The 22,295-nt window shown below is 44.4% G+C and overlaps 2 protein-coding genes across 2 annotated transcripts; one reads left to right on the plus strand and one right to left on the minus strand.

Moving 5' to 3' along the window:
- The first annotated feature begins 1,041 nt into the window (after positions 1-1,041).
- On the plus strand, positions 1,042-7,670 carry slc30a7 (solute carrier family 30 member 7). Its single transcript, XM_056379149.1, has 11 exons — positions 1,042-1,203; positions 1,453-1,554; positions 2,075-2,188; positions 2,290-2,377; positions 2,650-2,779; positions 3,198-3,401; positions 3,717-3,767; positions 4,137-4,272; positions 5,823-5,913; positions 6,045-6,194; positions 7,146-7,670. Exons 1-11 carry the CDS (start codon positions 1,124-1,126, stop codon positions 7,191-7,193), a joined length of 1,194 nt encoding a protein of 397 aa, XP_056235124.1. The 5' UTR covers positions 1,042-1,123; the 3' UTR covers positions 7,194-7,670.
- A 256-nt stretch (positions 7,671-7,926) lies between these two features.
- On the minus strand, positions 7,927-15,278 carry dph5 (diphthamide biosynthesis 5). The gene is made up of 7 exons (XM_056379150.1): positions 14,979-15,278; positions 12,991-13,115; positions 12,428-12,536; positions 10,305-10,425; positions 9,838-9,877; positions 9,176-9,279; positions 7,927-8,746 (listed from the first exon to the last, which is right to left on the minus strand). The coding sequence occupies exons 1-7, from the start codon at positions 15,111-15,113 to the stop codon at positions 8,514-8,516; spliced, it is 867 nt and encodes a 288-aa protein (XP_056235125.1). The 5' UTR covers positions 15,114-15,278; the 3' UTR covers positions 7,927-8,513.
- Positions 15,279-22,295: the final 7,017 nt, after the last annotated feature.

Here is a 22,295-nt window from a genome sequence, read left to right on the forward strand (position 1 = left end):
AGACTTTGTCCTCCAACTCAGAGCTGACTCAGTGTCAACAAACCTGAGGCTCCACAGAGGGAGGGGTCAGACTGAGGCTCCACACACACAGCTCTGCCTCCCTCTGCTGCTCACACTGACCAACAGTTTCAACACAGAGAACAAAGAATCTTCAGTCAGTCACCAATACACAGAGAAGATACAGGGACAGGTGAGGAGGAGGGGGAGGAGGAAGAAGATGCTGTTTCTTATCGTTTTTTGTACAGGAAGCTTTGCTCTGTTCTGTTGATGATGAACAGGATTAGATTAAAGGAGAGTGTGATTATGATTATCCTTCATTAATCTATTGTCCTGGTGTTTCTCTTCATTTCTTTTTCTTTTTTTTGCAATATTGATCTGAATGAGTGTGTGAGCAGTGAAGGCATCATGAGTCCATGATGATGTCTGTATCAGTGGAATGTAACTAACTACATTTACTTTGTTCTCCTCCATCAGAGAGTCTCTTCTTACTGCTCTACATCTATCTGAGGAGTTCATCTCCAACAGGAGCATTACATATTCATATATTAATATTATGTATGAATATAAATATATTAATATCAATATATGACACTTTGTCAGATATGGTGCTTTGTTTGGAACAAACCACAGAACAAGTTTTAAACTACAGCCACATTCTCTGCGCTGAGGACTTTTACTTTGACACTTCAAGTACAGTTAACTGATTATACTTTTATTTGTAATGGAGTACTAAGTACAGTGTGGTATTTGTACTGTAAACATTTGAGTATTTCTCCACCACTGGTATAAGTAGTATCAGTAGTACTAATCTTAGTAGTAGTAGTAGTAGTAGTAGTAGCATCAGTAGTACTAATAGTAGTACTAGTAGTAGTAGTAGTAGTATCAGTAGTACTAATCTTAGTAGTAGTAGCATCAGTAGTACTAATAGTAGTACTAGTAGTAGTAGTAGCAGTGACACATATCGCTGCTGCTGCAGGAACATCAGTCAGTGTTTGAGTAACTGGAGCGCTTTTAAACGCCTTTATTGTGAAATCTGAGCGAGCCGGAAGTTGTCAGTTAGCATACCTAGGCTACGTCTGCTTAGTGAGTGTGTGTGTGTGAGTGTGTGTGTTCAGGTGTGAAGATGTTACCTTTATCTATTAAAGACGATGAGTACAAACCCGCCAAGTTCAACCTGCTGGTGAAGCTCTCCGGCTGGTTCAGGTAAACTCACCGTGCTAACGGCGGCTAACGGCGGCTGACGGTCCGCTGCTAGCCTGATGCTAACCGTGTAGCCTCATCCAGCCTCTGACGGTCTCTATCAGACCGACTTTAATCTGCCTGTCGTACGTTAACGGGAGTTACCGACTGTGTATGTGTGACACTGAGATCGTCAGCTGTGGCTGACCCGGTTTTCGCGGGTGTATGGCTCCGGTTCGGACTGTAATGGAGGTTTGTGGTTCTTGTTTTCAGGTCGATCCTGGCGGATAAAACCTCCAGGAACCTGTTCTCCTTCCTCTGCCTCAACCTATCCTTCGCCTTCGTGGAGCTCATGTACGGCATCTGGAGCAACAGGTAAGCCGATGGAGCCGGCGTCAGGCCGGCTGCTGGTCCGGCTGCTCGCCTCAGGATGTGCCACGTATGTGTTAGTGTGTGTGTGTTAGTGTGTGTTAGTGTGTGTGTGTTTTAGCTTTAGAGTGTGTGTGTGTGTGTGTGTGTGTGAGAGTGAATTATTGTCTCTGTGTGTGTGTTTTAGCTTTAGAGTGTGTGTGTGTGTTAGTGTGTGTGTCTGTGTGTGTTAGTGTGTGTTAGTGTGTGTTAGTGTGTGTGTGTGTGTGTGTGTGTTTTAGCTTTAGTGTGTGTGTGTGTGTGTGTGTGTGTGTGAGAGAGAGAGTTGCGTCAATCAGTGACCACACTATTATAATAATGATAATAATAATAATGATAATGAATGTGATGATGTTCATGGACCTTTGCCTGGACAGTTGGTATCAGACCTGGAGTTGAGACTCATAGCTTGTGTGTGTGTGTGTGTGTGTGTGTGTGTGTGTGTGTGTGTGTGTGTGTGTGTGTGTGTGTCTCTGTCTCTCTCCAGTCTAGGTCTGATCTCAGACTCCTTCCACATGTTCTTCGACTGCACCGCTCTGCTGGCAGGTCTGGCAGCCTCCGTCATCTCCAAGTGGAGATCCAACGACAGTTTCTCCTATGGGTGAGACCCTTGACCCCTGACCCCTGACCCCCCTGTTCACGAGCTCTGTTGAACATCATCTGTTGTGTCCCGTAACATCATGTCTGTCTGGTGTGTTTCAGGTATGTGAGAGCAGAGGTGTTGGCAGGATTCGTCAACGGACTCTTCCTCATCTTCACAGCCTTCTTCATCTTCTCTGAGGGAGTCGAGGTAAAACACACACACACACACACACACACACACACACACACACACACACACACACACACACACACTAACACATACGTGGCACACCTGACTGACTTCTGTTAACCCGTCTCTCTCCCTCCCTCTCTCTCTCTCTCTCTCTCTACCCGTTTCTCTCTCTACTTGTCTGTCTCCCTCTCTCTTCCTGTTTCTCTCTCTTTACCTCTCTCTCTCTCGCTCTCGCTCTACTTGTCTCTCTCTCTACTTGTCTGTCTCTCTACCTGTCTCTCTCTCAGAGGGCTCTGGAGCCTCCTGACGTTCATCATGAGCGGCTGCTTCCTGTCTCTGTGGCCGGTCTGCTGGTGAACCTGGTCGGGATTTTTGTTTTCCAGCATGGAGGACATGGACATTCTCACGGAGAGGAAGGTAACACCTGGAAAACCTCACTGCAGACCTACAGAACCTCACTGTAGACGTACAGAACCTCACTGCAGACCTATAGAACCTCACTGCAGCTGTATAGCATATCACTGCAGACCTACAGAACCTCACTGTAGACCTACAGAACCTCACTGCAGACCTATAGAACCTCACTGTAGACGTACAGAACCTCACTGCAGACCTATAGAACCTCACTGCAGCTGTATAGCATATCACTGCAGTTCACCAGAACCTCACTACATACCAATATAACCTCACTGCAGCTGCTTAGAACCTTGCTGTAGACCAATAGAACATTGTGTAGTACTCCATTTTACCTGTGAATAAAATTGCAGCCTCACAGAACCACACTGGAGCTCAGTAGAACCTTGGTTCTCTAACCTCTCTGCCCCCTCTCTCTCAGGCCACGGTCACAGTCACTCTCTTTTTAACGGCAGTCTGAATCACGGACACAGTCACGGAGGACACAACCACCAGAGCAAACATGGAGGACACGGACACGGAGGACACGGACACAGCCATGACAGTCATGACAGTCATGGACACAGTCATGGAGGACACGGACACGGAGGACACGGACACAGCCACGAGGAACCACACTGTCACGGTGAGAGTCTGTTACTGACCCCAGGTCGTTGACGGCTTCACACTGTTTACAGCCTGCACTGAGACTCATACAACAACAGCAACAACACAATGATCTGTGTGTTATTAGTTACAATGCATTGTTTCTTCATTGTTGTATTGTATTATCTGATTCAAATTTATACAGAAATGGATACCAGAGGATACATACATACATACATACATATATATATATATATATATATATATATAAACGTACAGTATATACATATATGTATGTGTTTGTGTGTATCAGATGTGATTGTCGTCCGCACTGACTCGTCTCTTCTTCTCTCAGATGAGCTGTTCCACACTCCGGGGAAAGGTTCAAGTAAACAGATCCTTCAGGGTGAGTCCACGTAACGTCTCAGGTCACAGATGGATCAGAACATCAACAACAACAAGTGGACACGTTTTTTATTCAGATGGTCACTCATCTTAAAATACATTTTTTCACAGATTTAAACAAATAGGGGCTGAAGTGAGACACACACACACACACACACACACACACAGTCTGTTGACAACAGTAAAAGACAGGAGACATAATGAAGTCAAATGGACCGAGGCAGGACTTGTGAATGTCTCAGCTCAGTCGTTGAACCTTGTCCAGTAAAAACCTAACAAGCTTCCTTTAGCTTCACTGAGCCACCAGGGGGCGCCACACACCATCACTCTGACCTGAAGAAAATCAGGTGTTTTTGTGTTTGTGTTGCAGGCGTCCTCCTCCACATCATCGCTGACACTCTGGGCAGCATCGGTGTGATCATCTCTGCTCTGCTGATGCAGAAATACGACCTGATGATCGCCGATCCCATCTGCTCCATGCTGATCGCCATCCTCATCGGAGTCAGGTGACCCACACACACGTGTCCTTCACCCAATCATCTCGTTATTCTGGATAACGATTGACAGGTCTAGAGGTAGAGACGTTGTTTGAGGGGTAAGACTTTTTTTGGGGGGTTAGGGTGGGGTTAGGTTGGGGGGTTGGGGTAAGGGAATGTATTGTCAATGAGTGTTCTCCACAGGGAGAGTGAAGCACTGTTCTCCACAACATCTCCACTGACCAACAGAGCCACTAATTGACCCCCAGAACCTCCTCATTCACCAGTAGAACGTCTACATGAGCCTTCTAAAGCGTTCCCAGATTAACTTTATTGCCATTAGAACATCTTAAAGGATCCAAAACCTTCTCAGGGACCACTACAACCACCACAAAATGCATGAAAACTTAAAATATAACCTCATCAAGGACACAAAGAACCTCCAGTGACTCATAGAACATCTTTAACAACCAACTCCAACTTAGTAGAGGGCCCCTAGAACCCCTTCAGTGACCTGGAAAATGCTTTAAAGAACCTCCTCCTCCTAAGATCTGCCTAAAGGACCCCTAGAACCTCCTCAGTGACCATTAGAACCTCTTGACGGAAACCCAGAGCTCCCTGATAAATAACGAAAATGTGAAGTTGGTGTAACTTTGGTGTTTTCTGGCATTACCAACTTGCAGCTTTAAAATGTCGTAGTAGCAGTGAACACAGCATCAGAGGAACGTTGAAGTCACCACATGATGATGTTAAACACTCCAGGTTCAGTTCTCTGGAAGTTTGTTTCCACAGAACTGACCTGAGAGATCCAGTAAAACCTGATGGGTTCTTTACAGTACAGTTCCCACTCATTTAAAGAATGTGTACTTAGTCGTTAATAGGCTCCAACACGCCAAACCACCGGCATGGACTTGGAAACGGTCCTGTAGTCCGGTCTGGTCCTTTGGTCCTGGGGATGTAAAAGCAGTGGTCAGATTTCCCAGAAGCCGCGGTGATAGATGGAGTTGATGTGCTGATGTGGTCTGATAGGCTGGAAGTGAATGCAGCTGCACATTTAAAGCGTCAGCAGAGCGAGGAGCCGAGCGGAGCTGTGGTCAGCTCAGAGTCCTGCACAAACCACAGGCATCAGGTTACTGCAGCTGGAAACTGCTGCAGGCACAGTCCACAGCAGGACTCAAAACCTCCAGAGTCCTCACGGGATCTGAGCTGAGGACTCAGACCAGAACCTCCAGATAAAAATCAAGCGTTTGTAGAAAACTAGTTCAGAACCAGCTGCTACTCAAACTCAGGTGTTGGTAGTAGTAAGGCAGTAGTACTAGTAGTAACTGTAGTATTAGTATTTGTACTAGTACTAGTATCACATTTCAGTAGAACTATAAGCAGCAGCTCATTTAGAGTTGGGGAGTATTTGTTCTTCTGAGTGTTCAGGTCGTGTGATGCACTGTAGTAGTAACTAGTAGTAGTAGTAGTAGTAGTAGTAACTAGTAGTAGTAGTACTGATAGTATAATTGTATGGTCAGTGTTGTGATGCTCAGTCCACCTTCACCATCCCTCTGTGACCTCTGATCTCTGACCCTCAGCGTGGTGCCTTTACTGAAGGAGTCCATCGGGATCCTGATGCAGAGAACTCCTCCCTCACTGGACCATGCCCTGCCAGAGTGTTACCAGAGGGTGAGCACCGACCACACCCTCATAGAACCCACCCCCAACAAAACCTGGAACACTGTTGTCCAGGTGTCTGCAATATCCAGCTTTCTGTGTGATGGACAGGTCTAATTACTGGTTTGTTGTGTTGCATTCAGGTGCAGCAGCTGCAGGGAGTGTACAACCTGCAGGAGCCTCACTTCTGGACTCTGTGTACTGACGTTTACATCGGAACTTTAAAGCTGCTGGTTGCCCCCGACGCTGACACCCGCTGGATCCTCAGCCAGACTCACCACATCTTCACACAGGTACCTGAACGCACCACACATTAACGTTACCCTGGAAAATACTTGATACTCGATACCATCTTTGATACCACGGGGAGAAAAAATGACCTTAACCCTTTTTTTAATAAAGATTAGAACAATACAAACAATAATATCAATGACAACACTATTTTATGTTGTCTGAGGTAGTGCAAAAAAACAACAGTAACCTTACTGTAAGGTGTGTGTGTGTGTGTGTGTGTGTGTGTGTGTGTGTGTATAAGTGTATATGTGTATATATATATATATATATATATGACATGCAAATATATTCGGCTACAGCCGTGCTTATTGTCTGTGCTGCTGGTGACTTGGCACCATGTTTTCGTTGCTGATCAAACAGAGTTGGGAGGAGAGGCTGCCGCTGTTTCTGTCACGTTGCTGGTCGACTTTTCTCAGCTTCAGTCTGGGACTTTAAGAGAAATATAACACTTTTCAGAAACAAATAATTGTTATCCTGTTAAATTAAAACTGTCTAGTAACGTTACAGACGGGCAGGACTGATAACGTTTGCTGCCTAGATGCTGCTAGCTTAATGGTAACTTAACAGACAGCTAATGTGGCTATCAGCTAACTGCTTATAGTTAAACAGCTAACGTTAACATGTGCCGCAGGCCAGGTCAAATAATAATGCAAAATCATTCCAAACGGCACTTTTGCCTTTTTCAATTTCAACTAAAACAGGTTGTGAAGGTTCTTCAGCAGCAGCACTCGCCATGTTAATTTAGCTTTATGCTGGAGACACCAGCTCAGTGTGGGGGGAGGGGCTGTGTGCCTGTCTGTCTGCAGCTCTGCTGTATGAAGCGAAAACGGCACTGTTGGTATCGATGCTGTTGCAAATAAGTATCTGACCTGATACTAATTTTTAGTATCGATTAGGATCTGAGTATTTCTTTTCTTTGACAACCCTACTCACCTGTTGTCCGTCCACAGGCCGGCATTCGACAGCTCTATGTTCAGATCGACGTTGCGGCCATGTAGAAGCTCCTGCTCCTCTCGACACTTGGGACCAATCACATTTCAGTCTGCTGCTGCAGGTGACCCCTGACCCCCCCTCCCCTGCGAGTCACTGCAGACAGACTGTGACTAGAATTTTAGGTGGGGGGGGTGTGTCACTGTGAACTGTGACCAGATGAACTCGAACAGCCCCTCCCTACCAGTTTTTATGTTAATATACCTGTCTGTGTTGGTGGGCAGTGCCCCCCCCCCCCCCCGCCCCCCCCGGGACAGAGCATTCTTGCTAAGTGCCTTCATCATGAATCAGAGACAATCTGAGGCCGTGCCCCTTCTGTGACATCACTGCTGGGACCAGACTGCTGCCAGCTGATTGGTCCATGGTGAGTGTGTGTGTGATGTCACTCCATGTTTTTAACGTGCCAAACCATGTGACCAGACCATGTGACCGGTCGGAGGGTTTCAGTCTTTTTTCAACTGTAATAAATGATTCAGTTTCTCTGAGCTGATTGTTATTGATCTACAGCTTGATTGATGACATCGCATCAGTTTTATCAGGCTTAATTATTTCAGTCTGAGGAGGCAAAGAGCAGCTGATTTAACCATCATTTTATAAGCACCTGCACGCCTCATTGTCAAGCTGGACGATGCATCAATCGATCGTCTAAACCTGAGACACAGAAACTGTTCATCCGACACCTCCCTCTGAGGAAACACCTGGATATTTTGGAGGGAAAATCAGACCAGAGGAGAAACTGTGTAACAAGGTTTCTGTGTCAGATGTTTATTAAATTGTTGTCAAACCTTTTCACCTGGTGTCACCTGTGATCTGATCACACCTGAGCAATTATCAGCACAGGTGTGAGCTGAAGTTATAGGAACCAGTTATCACATCTTTATACTGATTACATGGGAGACATGGGGGGAGGGACTCTTTAAGTTCTTGGAGGTTTTTGGACTCACGTGTTTTCATGTGATCCAGATCACAGGTGAAACCAGTTCCACAATATTCAACATTAAATCAGATTCATTCAGGAAAACTGACTCGACTGATTCATTATGTCACAAAGACACAGATACCTGGTGTGTGAGGACAGATCACAGCTGATCAGATGCTCTGACATCATCATCACCAGAGACAAACTGGATCAAGTCGACATTAAAGTGTAAAATGTGTGTAATTTAACAGTCAAACTGGATCAAACATCTGGTCCAGATGTTGCTTTCAACCTCAGAGTCCTGCAGCTGTGTCTGTGTGAGGTCCAGGTCTAAACCATCACTGAGGACTCTGTTGGGTAAGGCTGCTGGTCCTCTTGACTCCAGGTCACACAGACAGACAGGTGTGTGTTATGAGGTGTAGGTGGAGCTGTCGATCATGTGCAGGTGCTCCAGTGCGTTTGGTTCTGCGTTCACTCGCAGCATTTCCACCTCCAGCGGGTGGAGTTGAGCCGTCACGACCAGTGAGTGGAGCGGAGCGCCCAGGTCACATGACAACAGCTGACGCAACGTCGCCACACGGATCGTCTGGTCATCTGCGCCGAGTCGGGCCACGCCCACACACACTGTGTCCTCTGTCACACCTGTGGGGAGAGGGGGAGGGGCATATTTTGGGATGCTTGCAAACATTAGCATGAAAGGCTAGGTTAGCTTCCTGTGATAAGGTAGTATAGTATTAAAATGTCACATAACATGTAGAAAAAAGTTTGAGAGAAAAAGTCTCATTTAGATAAAAACAAAGTTTTAATATTTAAAGTTAAAAGTCAAAATAAATTAGAGAAGAGGACAAATTCATTACATAAATTTCACCTGATTTATTAATTTCTTTATTAAAAGATCAAAGGTCACCTGAACTGTAAACCTGCAGTGATGTCACAGTGTACTCCAGGGTGTGTCAGTACACTGTGACATCACTGGTGGGCGTGGTTTCTCTTTAAAACCATCTTTAAATCACTTGTGAGTTTCACCTGTGTTCAACCAAATCAGATGAGAGCTGATCAGGTAAGACTCACCTAGCTCCTCCCCCTCCTCCCTCTTCCTCTGGATGATCTGGATCAACTGATCTGCCGCCTGGCTGACCGTCATGAAGCGAGGAGGCTCATAGATCTTCTTCCCTCTGGAGTTCAGATCCACATAAAACAGGATTAGTTCAATTCAACAAACTACACAATCAAAGATGTGACCCTGATCCTGGTCAAGTCCTTGATCCTGATCTAGACTCACGGTCATTGATTTTCTAATCTGATTAAATTGAGAAAAAAGCAAAAATGGCTTCCTGTGTCAAATTCAACTGACCCAGTCCAGTCCAGTCCACTAAAGCTCGATTTTAAAGATGCAGGTCTGGACTAGGTTCAGGTATCAGTTTAGTCTTGATGCTTCACTGAACGAGAACACTGATTTCTAACGACGGACCAGGACTGAGTCTTGATGTGGTTCTGACTGAGGGGTGGTTTGGGGGGGGGGGGGGGGGGTCAGCAGAATCTCTGTGGCTCAGATTTTTCTGTGAGCTCATCTCGCCGCCACCGCACGTGTTCACTGAGGTTCACCTCAAAATAACTGAGAAATGACATCATCACCAACAGACCAGCACTGCTACTCTCTCTGAACCTAGAGGAGGACTGGACCTGGACCTGGGAGGGATTCATGTGGATCAGAATGTGGTTCTGGTTCTTACCTCATCATGTTCTCGATGCTCTGCTCTTTCACTTTGATGTCTGTCAATATAAACACAGTAGAAAACATTAGATCCAGAGAGTCTGAGACAAGAGACTCAGTGTGTGAGCTGATGGACCAGCGTCTGTGTTCATGGTTTTAATTCTATTATTTCCTCTAATGAACATTAACACAGAGCAACCAGCTGAGACACACACACACACACACACACACACACACACACACACACCAGCTCCCACAGGACTGTTTGTTTGGGGGGGGGGGTCCCTGGGGTGTGTGTTTGGGGGGGGTGATTGATGGTGGTCTGACACCTGGTCATGCTGAACCCTGAAAGCCCTGCCCCCTGCTCTTCATCACATCCAGCTGACACCTGAGCCCATTCCCATGGTAACAGTATCACAGTGATTCTGCTGCTGCACTTTGACCACCAGACCTGTGTGTGTGTGTGTGTGTGTGTGTGTGTCTCACCCAGCAGACAGAGTGTGTGTAGTCCAGCTCTTCTGTTTTTACAGATCTTGTCGTAGAAACTTTCTGGTCTCCACGTCTCCGTCCAGAACACCAACGACACCGTCTCGCCAAAGTTATACAGCTGACACACACACACACACACACACACACACACACACACACACACACACACACACACAGTGTTAATAAAGATTAAACAGAGACTCATGAGTGAATCTGTTTCCTGTTGTTTCAGTTCAGAACGTGATGACAGGAAGCAGCAGGTCTGAGGTCAGCTGACCAATCACGTCAGAGGTGGTCAGTGATTGGTCAACTAAACAAACAATGACTAAAGACTGAAGTCTCTTTTATTTTGAAGGAATTTTAATCTTTGAATCTTTATTGTTCACGTCAGATTCAGGTCTGTGTATATGTGTGTGTGTGTGTGTGTGTGTGTGTGTGTGTGTGTGTGTGTGTGTGCTTGTGTGTGTCACAGCAGCAGCAGCTGTATCTCTGTCTGACAGGTAGGGAGGGGGTCCAGTGTTTTTTATTGGGTGAGTTATAATGTCCCACAGACAGCAGGGGCTGATGGGATTGACCCGCCCCTTATTAACATATTAACGACCTCCCAGAGGAAGGCTCTGTTAGCATTAATGCTAATGTGTGTGTGTGTGTGTGTGTGTGTGTGTGGTGTGTGTGTGTGTGTGTGTGTGTGTGTGTGTGTGTGTGTGTGTGCGTGCGTGCATGCATGCGTGGACAGCTGGGTCCTGCTCTCTGATTGGCTGCTCTGACAGCCCAGTTATTGATGTGGTCACATTAATGCGGTGTGTTCACTGACATCATCATCATCAGCACCAGATGGGAGATTTGGGACAGAGGACACAAAGAGGCGTGTCGCCCTGAGCTCTGACTGTCAGGCTGACGTCTCAGCTGATTCTCTTAAACTACGACAATCAGCTGATATTCATCATCAAACACTATGAATCTGTTTAAACACCTGCAGCATCCTGTAAACCTCAGCCACATGACACCAGGTATTTCACCTGGGAGCTCAACAGATCACTGCATGTTTCAGAGAAATCTTTCAAATGTGGATATGAGAACTAAACTTCTCAAATCCTCCTTGGGTTTTCACTCTTTTGATAGAACACGTTAGCCACTGGAAAATTCAAGATGGCCACCATTTCTTGTAAGGATTTTCTCATATCAATAATCCAGGTGTCAAATCATTTTAACAATGTAGGAGAACCCTAACCCTAAAACACTGTAAAAAATCAAATGAAAGTATACTTAAGCAAAAATTATTACTCATAAAAAAGCTTGCTAACTAGCCTAGCGCTTGTGAGTTAGCCTACCAAGCTAATGTTAAGACAAGAAGACTGTCGACTCTTACAGAACTCTGGGTTCATCGTTCAAAATAAATGGTTTGTAAATACATTGTTTTATGCAAAATTTTCCGCATTAATATTAGAAATTGAGGAAACTTGAGAGGTGAGACTGGAGGATGGCTGTGGCTCAGGAGGTAGAGTGGGTCGTCCACTAATTAGAAGGTCGGTGGTTCGATCTTCATCTCCTCAGGTTGATGTCGAAGTACCCTTGGGCAAGATACTGAACCCCACATTGCCCCTGATGGTTGTTCCATCAGTGTGTGAGTGCGATGTCTGAATATGAGTGAATGGGTGACTGTAGAAGTATTGTAAAACGCTTTGAGTCAGTAAGACTAGAAAAGTGCATTTACCATTTGACGTCCTCAGAGTCTAAAACAGGATTACAAATTGAAATCTGCCTGTGGGTAAAATATGTTTCTTGTGCCAGAAATGGCGGCCATCTTGAAATGTCAAGTGGCTAATGGGATTTTATCAAATGATTGGCCCCAGAGGGTAAAACATAAACATACCAGGGTTGGTGCTTGTGTCCTCTGCAGTAAACAGGTCGTTAAAATAAATAAACACTCGGAGGATCGTCTACGACCAGAACCTTCAAAACCTGCAACAGTTTTGATCAAACGCTCAGAGACATTTATCACTCAGAAACCAGAACCAGCTCCCGGTCTGATGAGACTAGTACAACACCACCAGCCCCTGTCATGTAGTCCACTTCCTGGTCCTTCCACCAATCAGGATCCAGACAGGTGTGAGTTTTACCTGCAGACCACAGCAGCCCACGGCGTTCATGATGGAGGCGTTGTGGATGATTTTGTACGGTATCCCAGCATTCACTCCTCTCAGGACCAGGTCACTGTGGGTGGTGGCTCTGCGAGAAGATGAAGAATTACACATTTAATAAAAACAATAGATAGATATTATTGATAATCAATAACAGAATAGATAAAAGATAAAGACAAACTCCAGGAGAAGTGAATAGAATAAATAATGAGGATAAATCTGTAATAAATCTGTCGGAGGATAGGACAGAGGTGAAACCACACCGTGATGAATAGAAACACCAGTAACATTTTTAGTCTCCTGTGACGGAGAGAAGCTTCTGGCTTCATGTGAGATAAACAAAGAGAGAGAGAGAGAGAGAGCGAGCTGCAGTCTGTCATTAACTCTGGTGGAATCTGGTGGTTTTGGAGGGAAATCTGCTGAAATGAGGAGCGAGCTGCTCCGACACAAACTCTGTGGTGAGGTCAGAGTCTGCACCTCTCCACAACAATCCTCACTCTGACAGCAGACCTCAGATCTGATACGTGGACACCATGACTCACCCGAACGGGTCGCCCACCACCAGGAACGCCACATCAGCCACATCAGCATCCTTCAGGATCTCATCAGCCCCCTGTTCAACCAGATCTCTGTCCGCCAGGATCAGCTGCTTCCCATAGTACTGCTCCTGAGGACCAGGCAGGAACTGTTAGTGCGCTGTTAGCACGCCATTACCGTGGTTATAACACTGTCCCTGTAGATTACACGCTGTTACAGTCTGTTACTGTAGTTTCTATTATTTTGTCCTCCCTGTTTATATCAGTGAATGTAAGTTAAATAACAGAGAAACTCTGTAACGTACCTGTAACTCTGTAGCGTTAGCTGGTTTAGCGGCGTGTTAGTTTAGCATTGTTTTAGTTGGTTTAGCAGTGTGTTAGTTGGTTTAGCAGTGTGTTAGTTGGTTTAGCCGTTTGTTAGTTTAGCAGTGTGTTAGTTTAGCAGTGTGTTAGTTGGTTTAGCAGTTTGTTAGTTTAGCAGTGTGTTAGTTGGTTTAGCAGTTTGTTAGTTTAGCAGTGTGTTAGTTGGTTTAGCAGTGTGTTAGTTTAGCAGTGTGTCAGTTAGTTTAGCAGTGTGTTAGTTGGTTTAGCAGTTTGTTAGTTTAGCAGTGTGTTAGTTGGTTTAGCAGTGTGTTAGTTGGTTTAGCAGTGTGTTAGTTGGTTTAGCCGTTTGTTAGTTTAGCAGTGTGTTAGTTTAGCAGTGTGTTAGTTGGTTTAGCAGTTTGTTAGTTTAGCAGTGTGTCAGTTGGTTTAGCAGTGTGTTAGTTGGTTTAGCAGTTTGTTAGTTTAGCAGTGTGTTAGTTGGTTTAGCAGTGTGTTAGTTTAGCAGTGCGTTAGTTGGTTTAGCAGTGTGTCAGTTGGTTTAGCAGTTTGTTAGTTTAGCAGTGTGTTAGTTGGTTTAGCAGTGTGTTAGTTTAGCAGTGCGTTAGTTGGTTTAGCAGTGTGTTAGTTGGTTTAGCAGTGTGTTAGTTTAGCAGTGTGTTAGTTGGTTTAGCAGTGTGTTAGTTGGTTTAACAGTGTGTTAGTTGGTTTAGCAGTGTGTTAGTTGGTTTAGCCGTTTGTTAGTTTAGCAGTGTTTTAGTTGGTTTAGCAGTGTGTTAGTTGGTTTAGCAGTGTGTTAGTTTAGCAGTGTGTTAGTTGGTTTAGCAGTTTGTTAGTTTAGCAGTGTGTCAGTTGGTTTAGCAGTGTGTTAGTTTAGCAGTGTTTTAGTTGGTTTAGCGTTTGTTAGTTTAGCAGTGTGTCAGTTGGTTTAGCAGTTTGTTAGTTTAGCAGTGTGTTAGTTGGTTTAGCAGTGTGTTAGTTTAGCAGTGTGTTAGTTGGTTTAGCAGTGTGTTAGTTGGTTTAGCAGTGTTTTAGTTGGTTTAGCAGTGTGTTAGTTGGTTTAGCAGTTTGTTAGTTTAGCAGTGTGTTAGTTGGTTTAGCAGTGTGTTAGTTTAGCAGTGTGTTAGTTGGTTTAGCAGTGTGTTAGTTGGTTTAGCAGTTTGTTAGTTTAGCAGTGTGTAGGCTGGTTTAGCAGCATATTGGTTTAGTAGTAATTGAACACAGTGTAGTAACTAAAGTAACTGAAATAAGACGCAGCAGACAACACACCGTTGAGCACATCTGGAGACATGTAGACACATGCTGTGAGATGATGGAGTTGTCATGGTGATCTGTTTCTAATGTGACATCATCACACTGATCAATGGTCACATTATTCCTCCCTGTGAACTCACAGCCGATCCACTAATAGTTCACCTGGACACAATGTTTAGAGTTGACATGCTGGTGTTGCTGAGGTACAGAGTTAAACGGGGTTCAGGAGGTTCCTGAACGCAGCACAGTGACAGAGCTGACAGCAGCTACAGACAGGAGCAGATTCACTGACACTGGCTTCAGTCTGTGACGTCACGGTACAGCGGCGCGGACTGAAGTCAGTTTGTGGTTTAACATGTAAAGTGTGAACAGGGTCTAAACCATGACGGCATGTGTTTGTTGTCTGTTGCCAGACTCACCAGAGCCTCCTTCCCCACGGTCAGGACCGAGGTGTAGGCCTCCAGGTAAACCCTGGAGCAGCTCCTCACCGCCTCCAGACCCTTCACCGTGATGTCCGCGGCATCTCCCAGACCCAGGCCGATCAGATACAGCATTCTGCTGGACTGGTGCTTCACCGGAACCACAAACTCTTCTCAACCACTGGATGAAAACCGCGGATCAGCCCTTTAACTTACGGGTTTTCTACTTTCACGTGTAGTCTCGATGGACGGACTGGAATATGGCTTGCCGTCAAATATTTACAGTTCACGACAGCTACAGCCGCGATACGTTCTGCTCATGCGTCGACGTATGTTCTTCCAAATTCCGTTGACAAATCCATGTATTAACTAAAATCTCGTTATTATCGACTCCATGTGTGGATTAAAATATCATATATACTATGTTGGAACCGCGCGACGCACCGAATTAATTCGGCATACATTTAATAAACTGATTATATATGTTTTACATAAACTTTTAACTTTGAATGTGTTTTTCTCTTCTACGTCGAAGAAATTATTTTCCATGACAAGTAAGATCAGCAGGAAATTAAGTGCTTGGTGGATTTTATCTGTGCTGAACTATAGAGACTCTAAAGAGTCCTTGTTTCATCAGACGTTTGAAAACTGATTAAAAAGATAAATTAGCAAAAAATTCCAAAATTAATCAATGGGGGCAGGTTCGACGTTCAATAAAGTACTAATGTGGATAATAATCCGTTTACTGTTTCAGCCGTAGAACAGTTTTCCTAAAAAAAAAACCTACAACATAAAATGTATTATTCGGTTATTTCAGTTCAACCTGCTGTTTATAATCATCTCATTAAAATCTCTTTAGTTTTACTTCATTCATCTTATTTCTGAGCAGCTCAAACAGTTGATGTAGGAGAAGCAGACGTTTCAGATCCTGCTGCTTTGTTTCATTCGTTCAACTTGAACTGTTTGTTTAATGTCATTTTATCTTATCAATAAGTTTATATGGCAAAAAAACGAATTACACTGTAATTACACAGATAAAACACATAAGTGACATAATTATATATAATCAAACTTTCTTCTGTAAATTTTATTTCCAAACTTTAGCCTGCACATAATGTTTGAAAGCTCTGTGTCTCTGTGCACAGGAATAAAATCATTTCAGTGACATTTAAATATATTGGGTGTAAAAAAAAATATCTTGAATTACTTTTAGTTGTGAATTAGGTTTTAATTGTAAAACTTTAATTCACAGATTTCATGAGTGATACACCCAGAAACTACAGCTCTGTGTCCTCTTGGTCTGGTCCTGGTTCACTCTTCGATCCAGTGAAGTTAAATCTTAAAGCTGCAGCTTTCCATGATATCTTAAAATATAATAAATCTTTTTTAGGAAAATCAGATCCTGGTCTGATGGATCTGGATTTTGCTGAGGCAGCAGATGGTCAGAGTCTGAATCCATGGACCAACAGTCCAGGCTGCCATGGCCATGTTCATCCTTCATGATGTCACAGTTCACCATCTTGTAATGGCTCCCCACAGCAGGATGAGACTCCATGTCTCAAACACCAACATCTGGAATAACAGAGGAACTCCTCTGTTAGTAAGCTGTTCCTAATAAACTGATCACTGAGTTTGTTCCTGTTTTTTTCTTTATTTTATGATTTTATGATTTTATATGATTTTCAGTGTTGCCCTCTAGTGGCTGCTTCTCTCTGTCAATGTGAAATAAAGGAGTTAAAATTTCTTTTTTCTCTTTCTCTCTGTTCCTGTTGTTTCCATGGTGACGGCGGTCAGCAGCTCGGCGTGTGAAAGAAGTTCCGTTGTGAATGAGTCGGTGGGAAAAACTTTTTCTCCTCCTCTTCTCTGTTTCTGTCTCTCTCTCTTCCTCTCTGTCTCCCTCTCTCTCTTTCTCTCTCTCTCTCTCTCTCTTCACAGTCTATTTCTCCCTTGTTCGCCCCTTGTTGTGGTAAACAAGCCTCTGTGGACCACGTGACCCCCCAGCCCTCAACATCTCCCCCAAAACCCCCTTCACTCTTTTAACTGGGAACCAGTTAATGACTAGGATGGTTGGTGGGTTACATAATGGGTTCCTCTCCTTTTTTGGGGGTGGGGGGTGATGGAGAGGAGGATTGTGGTCTTTTGTTGCTGTGTTTCAGGGTTTGTTCGGCTCCAGTCATCCAGAGAATCGACTCTCGTCTCTCTGTTAACTGTTTCTCTTCAGCCTCAGATCCACATTCAGATCCTGGTTTAAACCAGGATATAAACCCTGATCCTGATCAGGACCTGACACTGCTAAAAGTAAAAACACTCAACTCTCACTCACAGACCTCGGAATAAAATGTATTTGTCAAACTAGTTTTGACCTGAAGTCAGTGAAACATCATGCTGGATCAGATCCTCCACAGACCTCCACCAGAACCGAACACTGACCAGATCCATGTTATGATCTGGATCTGAACCAGATCGTACAAACACAGAGATCAACATTAATGTGTCTGAATAAACATTAAACTGAGAAACTGATGAACATGTTGAAAAATGTTTCTCTCACAGTGATGAATAAACTCCTGGCTTTGCCCCTTTAACCCTGCTGACAAACAAACAAACACACAAACAAACAAACACACAAACATCTGTCGTTGTTGTCGTTGTTGTCATTGTCATTGTTGTTGCTGTTGTTGTTGTCATTGTCGTTGTTAGAAGCTCAGACACTCTTTTATTTAGACAAAGAGACTGATCAGTGAAAGCAGGAGGACCTGAAGCAACCTTCAGGTGTGTGGGGTCACATGACCCATCATGGTCAGTCTGTGTTAGTGTGTGTTAGTGTGTGTGTATGTGTATGTGTATGTGTGTGTGTGTGTGTGTGTGTGTGTGTGTGTGTGTGTGTGTGTATGTGTGTGTGTGTGTGTATGTGTGTGTGTGTGTGTGTGTGTGTATGTGTGTGTGTGTGTGTGTGTGTGTGTGCGTGTGTGTGTGTATGTGTGTGTGTATGTGTGTGTGTGTGTGTGTGTGTGTGCGTGTGTGTGTGTGTGTGTGTATGTGTTAGTGTGTGTGTGCGTGTGTGTGTGTGTGTGTGTGTGTTAGTGTGTGTGTGTGTGTGTGTGTGTGTGTGTGTGTGTGTGTGTGTGTGTGTGTGTGTGTGTGTGTGTGTGTGTGTGTGTGTGTTCAGACAGAAACAGATTAAGAAGGAGCAAACAGATTACACTGTTTGTAGTGGAGCTTTAATCTGACCTCAGATCAGTCACTGACGGAACCATCACACCTTTATGTTCTGGCTCATCACTGAATACTACAACCCCCATCAGCCTCAGCTGCTGTTGTCATGGAGATGACCCCAGGCTCCTCCAATCACCAGCACCACTCTGACTTTAACCATCCTGCTGATTGGCAGCAAGACGGAGACTTCAGTGTGAGTCCACCAATCAGAACTCATTGATGACATCATCATCATCCCCTCCAGAGTCAGACAGGTGAACATCGTTGTCATGTTGTACACACCTGGTACTTCTGTGATGTCATAGGTGAACATCATGTGTCCAGGTGAGAAGGTTTAAAGTCAGTGTCTCATTCTGTTGTTGGATAATTTCTTGGAAACTAAAAGCAACAAGTTACACAACAGGGAGTGAAGTGGGGGTGGGGGTCAGAAAGGGGGGGTGGGGGTGGGGTGATTGGGGTGGGGGGGTGCGGAGGTCCTGTTCCCTTTGTGGCTCCCACTGAACCATCTCCAATTACAGGACAAAGGCGACTCATTCAGCTCTCAGCTCCAATACTGAAGCTTTGCATGTTTAATGAGCGCTGGGCTGAATGCTGAGAGGAGCCCCCCCCCCCCCCCCCACAAACCCCCAACAGCTCCTGGTCCCCCTCCTAACCCCCCTGCACTGGGCCTCCTCCCTCTGAACCCCACCGGTCCCTAATGTCTGTGCAGCAGCTTCAGGTCCGTGGGGGGGGGGGGGGGGGGGGGGGGCAACAGAAAGTTCAGTCAAACAATCAAGTCATTTCATAATTCTTGATCCACAAGAAGAAAAATCATGTTTTGTTGTTATTTCAGAAATAATAAAAATTTGTCATTTTTAATTGAAGTCATAATATTCAAACATTTAAAAAAAAAAATAATTTTACATGAAAAAATAAAGTAGTTATATTGTGAGAAAAATGTTTTGAGAATAAAGTCATGATTAATATTTTTCAAAGAAATTATATCATGTATATGTATATATATGAATATTTGTTGAAGGCTGTAACAAATGAGAATGATAAAGAACCAACAATAGAACCCTGAGGAACCCCACAGGTCATTAGGGAATTATGTGGAAAGTTTCCAGAAAGTGACTTTTCTTGTAATGTTTCTGTAACGTTCCTCGAATGTTCTTCAGTGCAGAGGTTTGTTCTCTCACATGAGAACATGAAGTTCCTGTTGATGTTTGTTTGTTCTGAGGGAGGATCATCACTGGACTTCCTGCTCCCCTCCTCCTCCTCCTTCTTCTTCTTCGCTCTCTTCATGTGTGGATCACAGTGAAAACAGTAACAGTCTCATAGCAGAGTCCAGGGCAGGACACAGGGGATACAGAGGACATGTCATCTCCAGTGTCAAGTGTTGACAGGTTGTTGTCTCATTAGAGGATTAATGTTTCATCTCTGCACTTTGACAATAATAATAATATTAATCAGTCAGACCTGGTTCAACACATCAGTGTTTCTGTAATAAAATAAACGACATCTTATATACAACATGTGTGTTATATTATATTATATTATATTATATTATATTATATTATATTATATTATATTATATTATATTATATTATATACAAGAACACACAGTGAAGTGAATCAGCATGAGAAACTTGGTGTCTGGTCTCTGAGCTGCAGACGATGTTCCTCTGTTTGTTGTCAACACTGAAGCTGCAGACACAACACACAGATTAACTACACACACACACACACACACACACACACACACACACACACACACACTCCTATCTATGATGACATACCTGTTCTCACCTGTTCTCCAGTCATGATGTAGATTAAACAAGACCAGGTGAAAACCTCTAAACCACATCACATCTGGATGCAGCTGCTGTCAGCTGTTTGCTTCTCTCCTCATGTTCACGTTACCTTCAAAATAAAAGTTACACCAGGAGCCGGTTCCACAGAACACCTTAAGTTTTCTACTTAAGTCTGACACTTAAGGTTTAACTTTTCCTTAGCTGAGGGAGTCACTTAAGGGTGTTTCACATAATCTCTAACGTTAAGGCATTTACAGCAATGAAATAGATTTTACAGAAGTAAAATTCTACTGTTTCCATGGAGACTGTTGATTTGCTTCCATTAGCTCTTGTAATACCTGCTCTCTTATCCTCCTGTTGTTTTGGCGGGAACTTCACCGCGGTGAACTTTGGTCTTTAAGGTCTTTTGTTCAACAATTTAACTGACTTTAAGTGATTCCTGAAGTTAAAGACTAAGATGAGGAGAAAACCTTAAATATTTAAATGAACATTTTAAGGAAACCTTAAGGAGAAAACTTAAGGTGTTTTCAGCAACTGGCCCCTGAGTCCTGGATCCAAACCACATACTGTCTCACCTGAGCTGTGACTGTCTCACCTGAGCTGTGACTGTCTCACCTGGACATGATCAGAGCTTCATACAGACTCAGTAAATTAAAACAGGTCTGAGATCTGGGAGTCCAGGATCTCAGGGGGTCTGTGGTGGTCTCTCAGATCCTGCAGAGTTCTCAGCTCGATATGTTTCTCTTCTTCATGTTTTCAACTTTACAGAACAACACACACATCCACCCCCCACCCCCACCCCTCTGAGGAAGCGATGGCGAGCCTCCACATTCCTCTGAACCCGGGAAACAACGAATCACATCACAGGAAATCAGAGAGGAAGAAGCTGGCTAATGCTTTCCTGTCACACACACACAGTCACACACACACACACACACACACACACACACACACACACACACACACACACACACACACACACACACACACACACACACACACACACACACACACACACACACAGTCCAAACCATAATTACAGGTTGCAGATGTTCAGCAGTTAAAGTTTCACTGCAGCAGACTGTTAGAGACTCAACAAGACCAGGACTGAGACTATGATCAGAACCAGGACTGAGACTAGGATCAGAACCAGGACCAGGACCAGACCAGGACCAGGACCAAAGCCAGGATCAGGACCAAGACTGAGACTAGGATCAGAGCCAGGACAAGGACCAGGACCAGGACCAGGACCAGGACCAAAGCCAGGATCAGGACCAAGACTGAGACTAGGATCAGAGCCAGGACCAAGACTCATGTGTTGACTCATGGTTAATTACCTCAACTGATTCACTCTATAAACACAACGTGCTGATACTGAGTTTGTGCAATGACGTGTTTCCTGGTGGCTGGGTCAGATCCATGTCAGATCCAGGTCGGATCCTGGTCCCACCACAAACGAACTTCTCCTGGATCCAAATAGGACCGGAGGGAGACCACCTCCAGGGTCTCTATCCGGTTGTTTTGGTCCAGGTTAGGAACTAAAAGGGACAACGAACCAGAGTCTGATTTAACCGGCTCAGGTTCAAACAGCTCAGGTGTGAAAACAGCCTAAACCAGGATCGAGACTAAGACCTGGTCCAAGACTATGAACAAGTGCTGAGAAAAGAAACGGACCACGAACAAGAGCAAGACCAGAATAAAGTAATAAACTAAGACTGGAACCAGGTTCTGGACCAGATTCTGAACCGGGATGAAGGAATAACCCAGGAATGGGGCAAGTTCAAAGACCAAGATGAGACCAAACTAAGACCAGGAAAAAAAGACAGGACCGAAATGGGGCCAAGGCCATGTTCAAGAACAGGACCAGGAGCAGATAGAAGACTAAGAGCATAACCAGCAGTCTTGGTCCAGATTCAGAACCAAGCCCAGGACCAAGACCAGGTTCAGGACAAAGGCAAAGACCAAGACAGGATGTAGAAGGGGCCAAGATAAAGGCAAAGTCCAGGACCAGGACAAAGGCCAAGACCAGACTCAGGACAGAGAACAGAACCAAGACCAGTACCAAGGTAGTGCTGTTCTGTTATTCTGCAAAAATCCTGGTCCACAACTGAACCCTGAACCAAGACCAGGACAAGACACAAGACCACATGTTTCCTCTGATTGAAATATTCATGTTTTCATAACAACATCGATCCATCCATAGAGTCCAGACCAGGACCAGGACCAGGACCAGGACCAGGACCAGGACCAGGACTGTTGTCTGAAGTTTCTGCCTGAGTTAGAGTCGGTAGTTTCTCGTGGTTCTTCT

The sequence above is a fragment of the Seriola aureovittata genome, chromosome 6 (genome assembly GCF_021018895.1).
Source record: "Seriola aureovittata isolate HTS-2021-v1 ecotype China chromosome 6, ASM2101889v1, whole genome shotgun sequence".
NCBI classification, from domain to species: domain Eukaryota; kingdom Metazoa; phylum Chordata; class Actinopteri; order Carangiformes; family Carangidae; genus Seriola; species Seriola aureovittata.

Excerpts from the sequence above, each read along its gene's own strand:
- slc30a7 (XM_056379149.1), top strand. The coding sequence starts at position 1,124 with ATGTTACCTTTATCTATTAAAGACGATGAGTACAAACCCGCCAAGTTC. Across the intron at positions 2,189-2,289 it reads AACGACAGTTTCTCCTATGG|GTATGTGAGAGCAGAGGTGT; the intron begins GTGAGACCCTTG and ends GGTGTGTTTCAG. Across the intron at positions 3,768-4,136 it reads AAGTAAACAGATCCTTCAGG|GCGTCCTCCTCCACATCATC; the intron begins GTGAGTCCACGT and ends TTTGTGTTGCAG.
- dph5 (XM_056379150.1), bottom strand. The coding sequence starts at position 15,113 with ATGCTGTATCTGATCGGCCTGGGTCTGGGAGATGCCGCGGACATCACG. Across the intron at positions 10,426-12,427 it reads TGGGCTGCTGTGGTCTGCAG|CTGTATAACTTTGGCGAGAC; the intron begins GTAAAACTCACA and ends TGTGTGTGTCAG. Across the intron at positions 8,747-9,175 it reads GGAGGAGGGGGAGGAGCTAG|GTGTGACAGAGGACACAGTG; the intron begins GTGAGTCTTACC and ends CTCTCCCCACAG.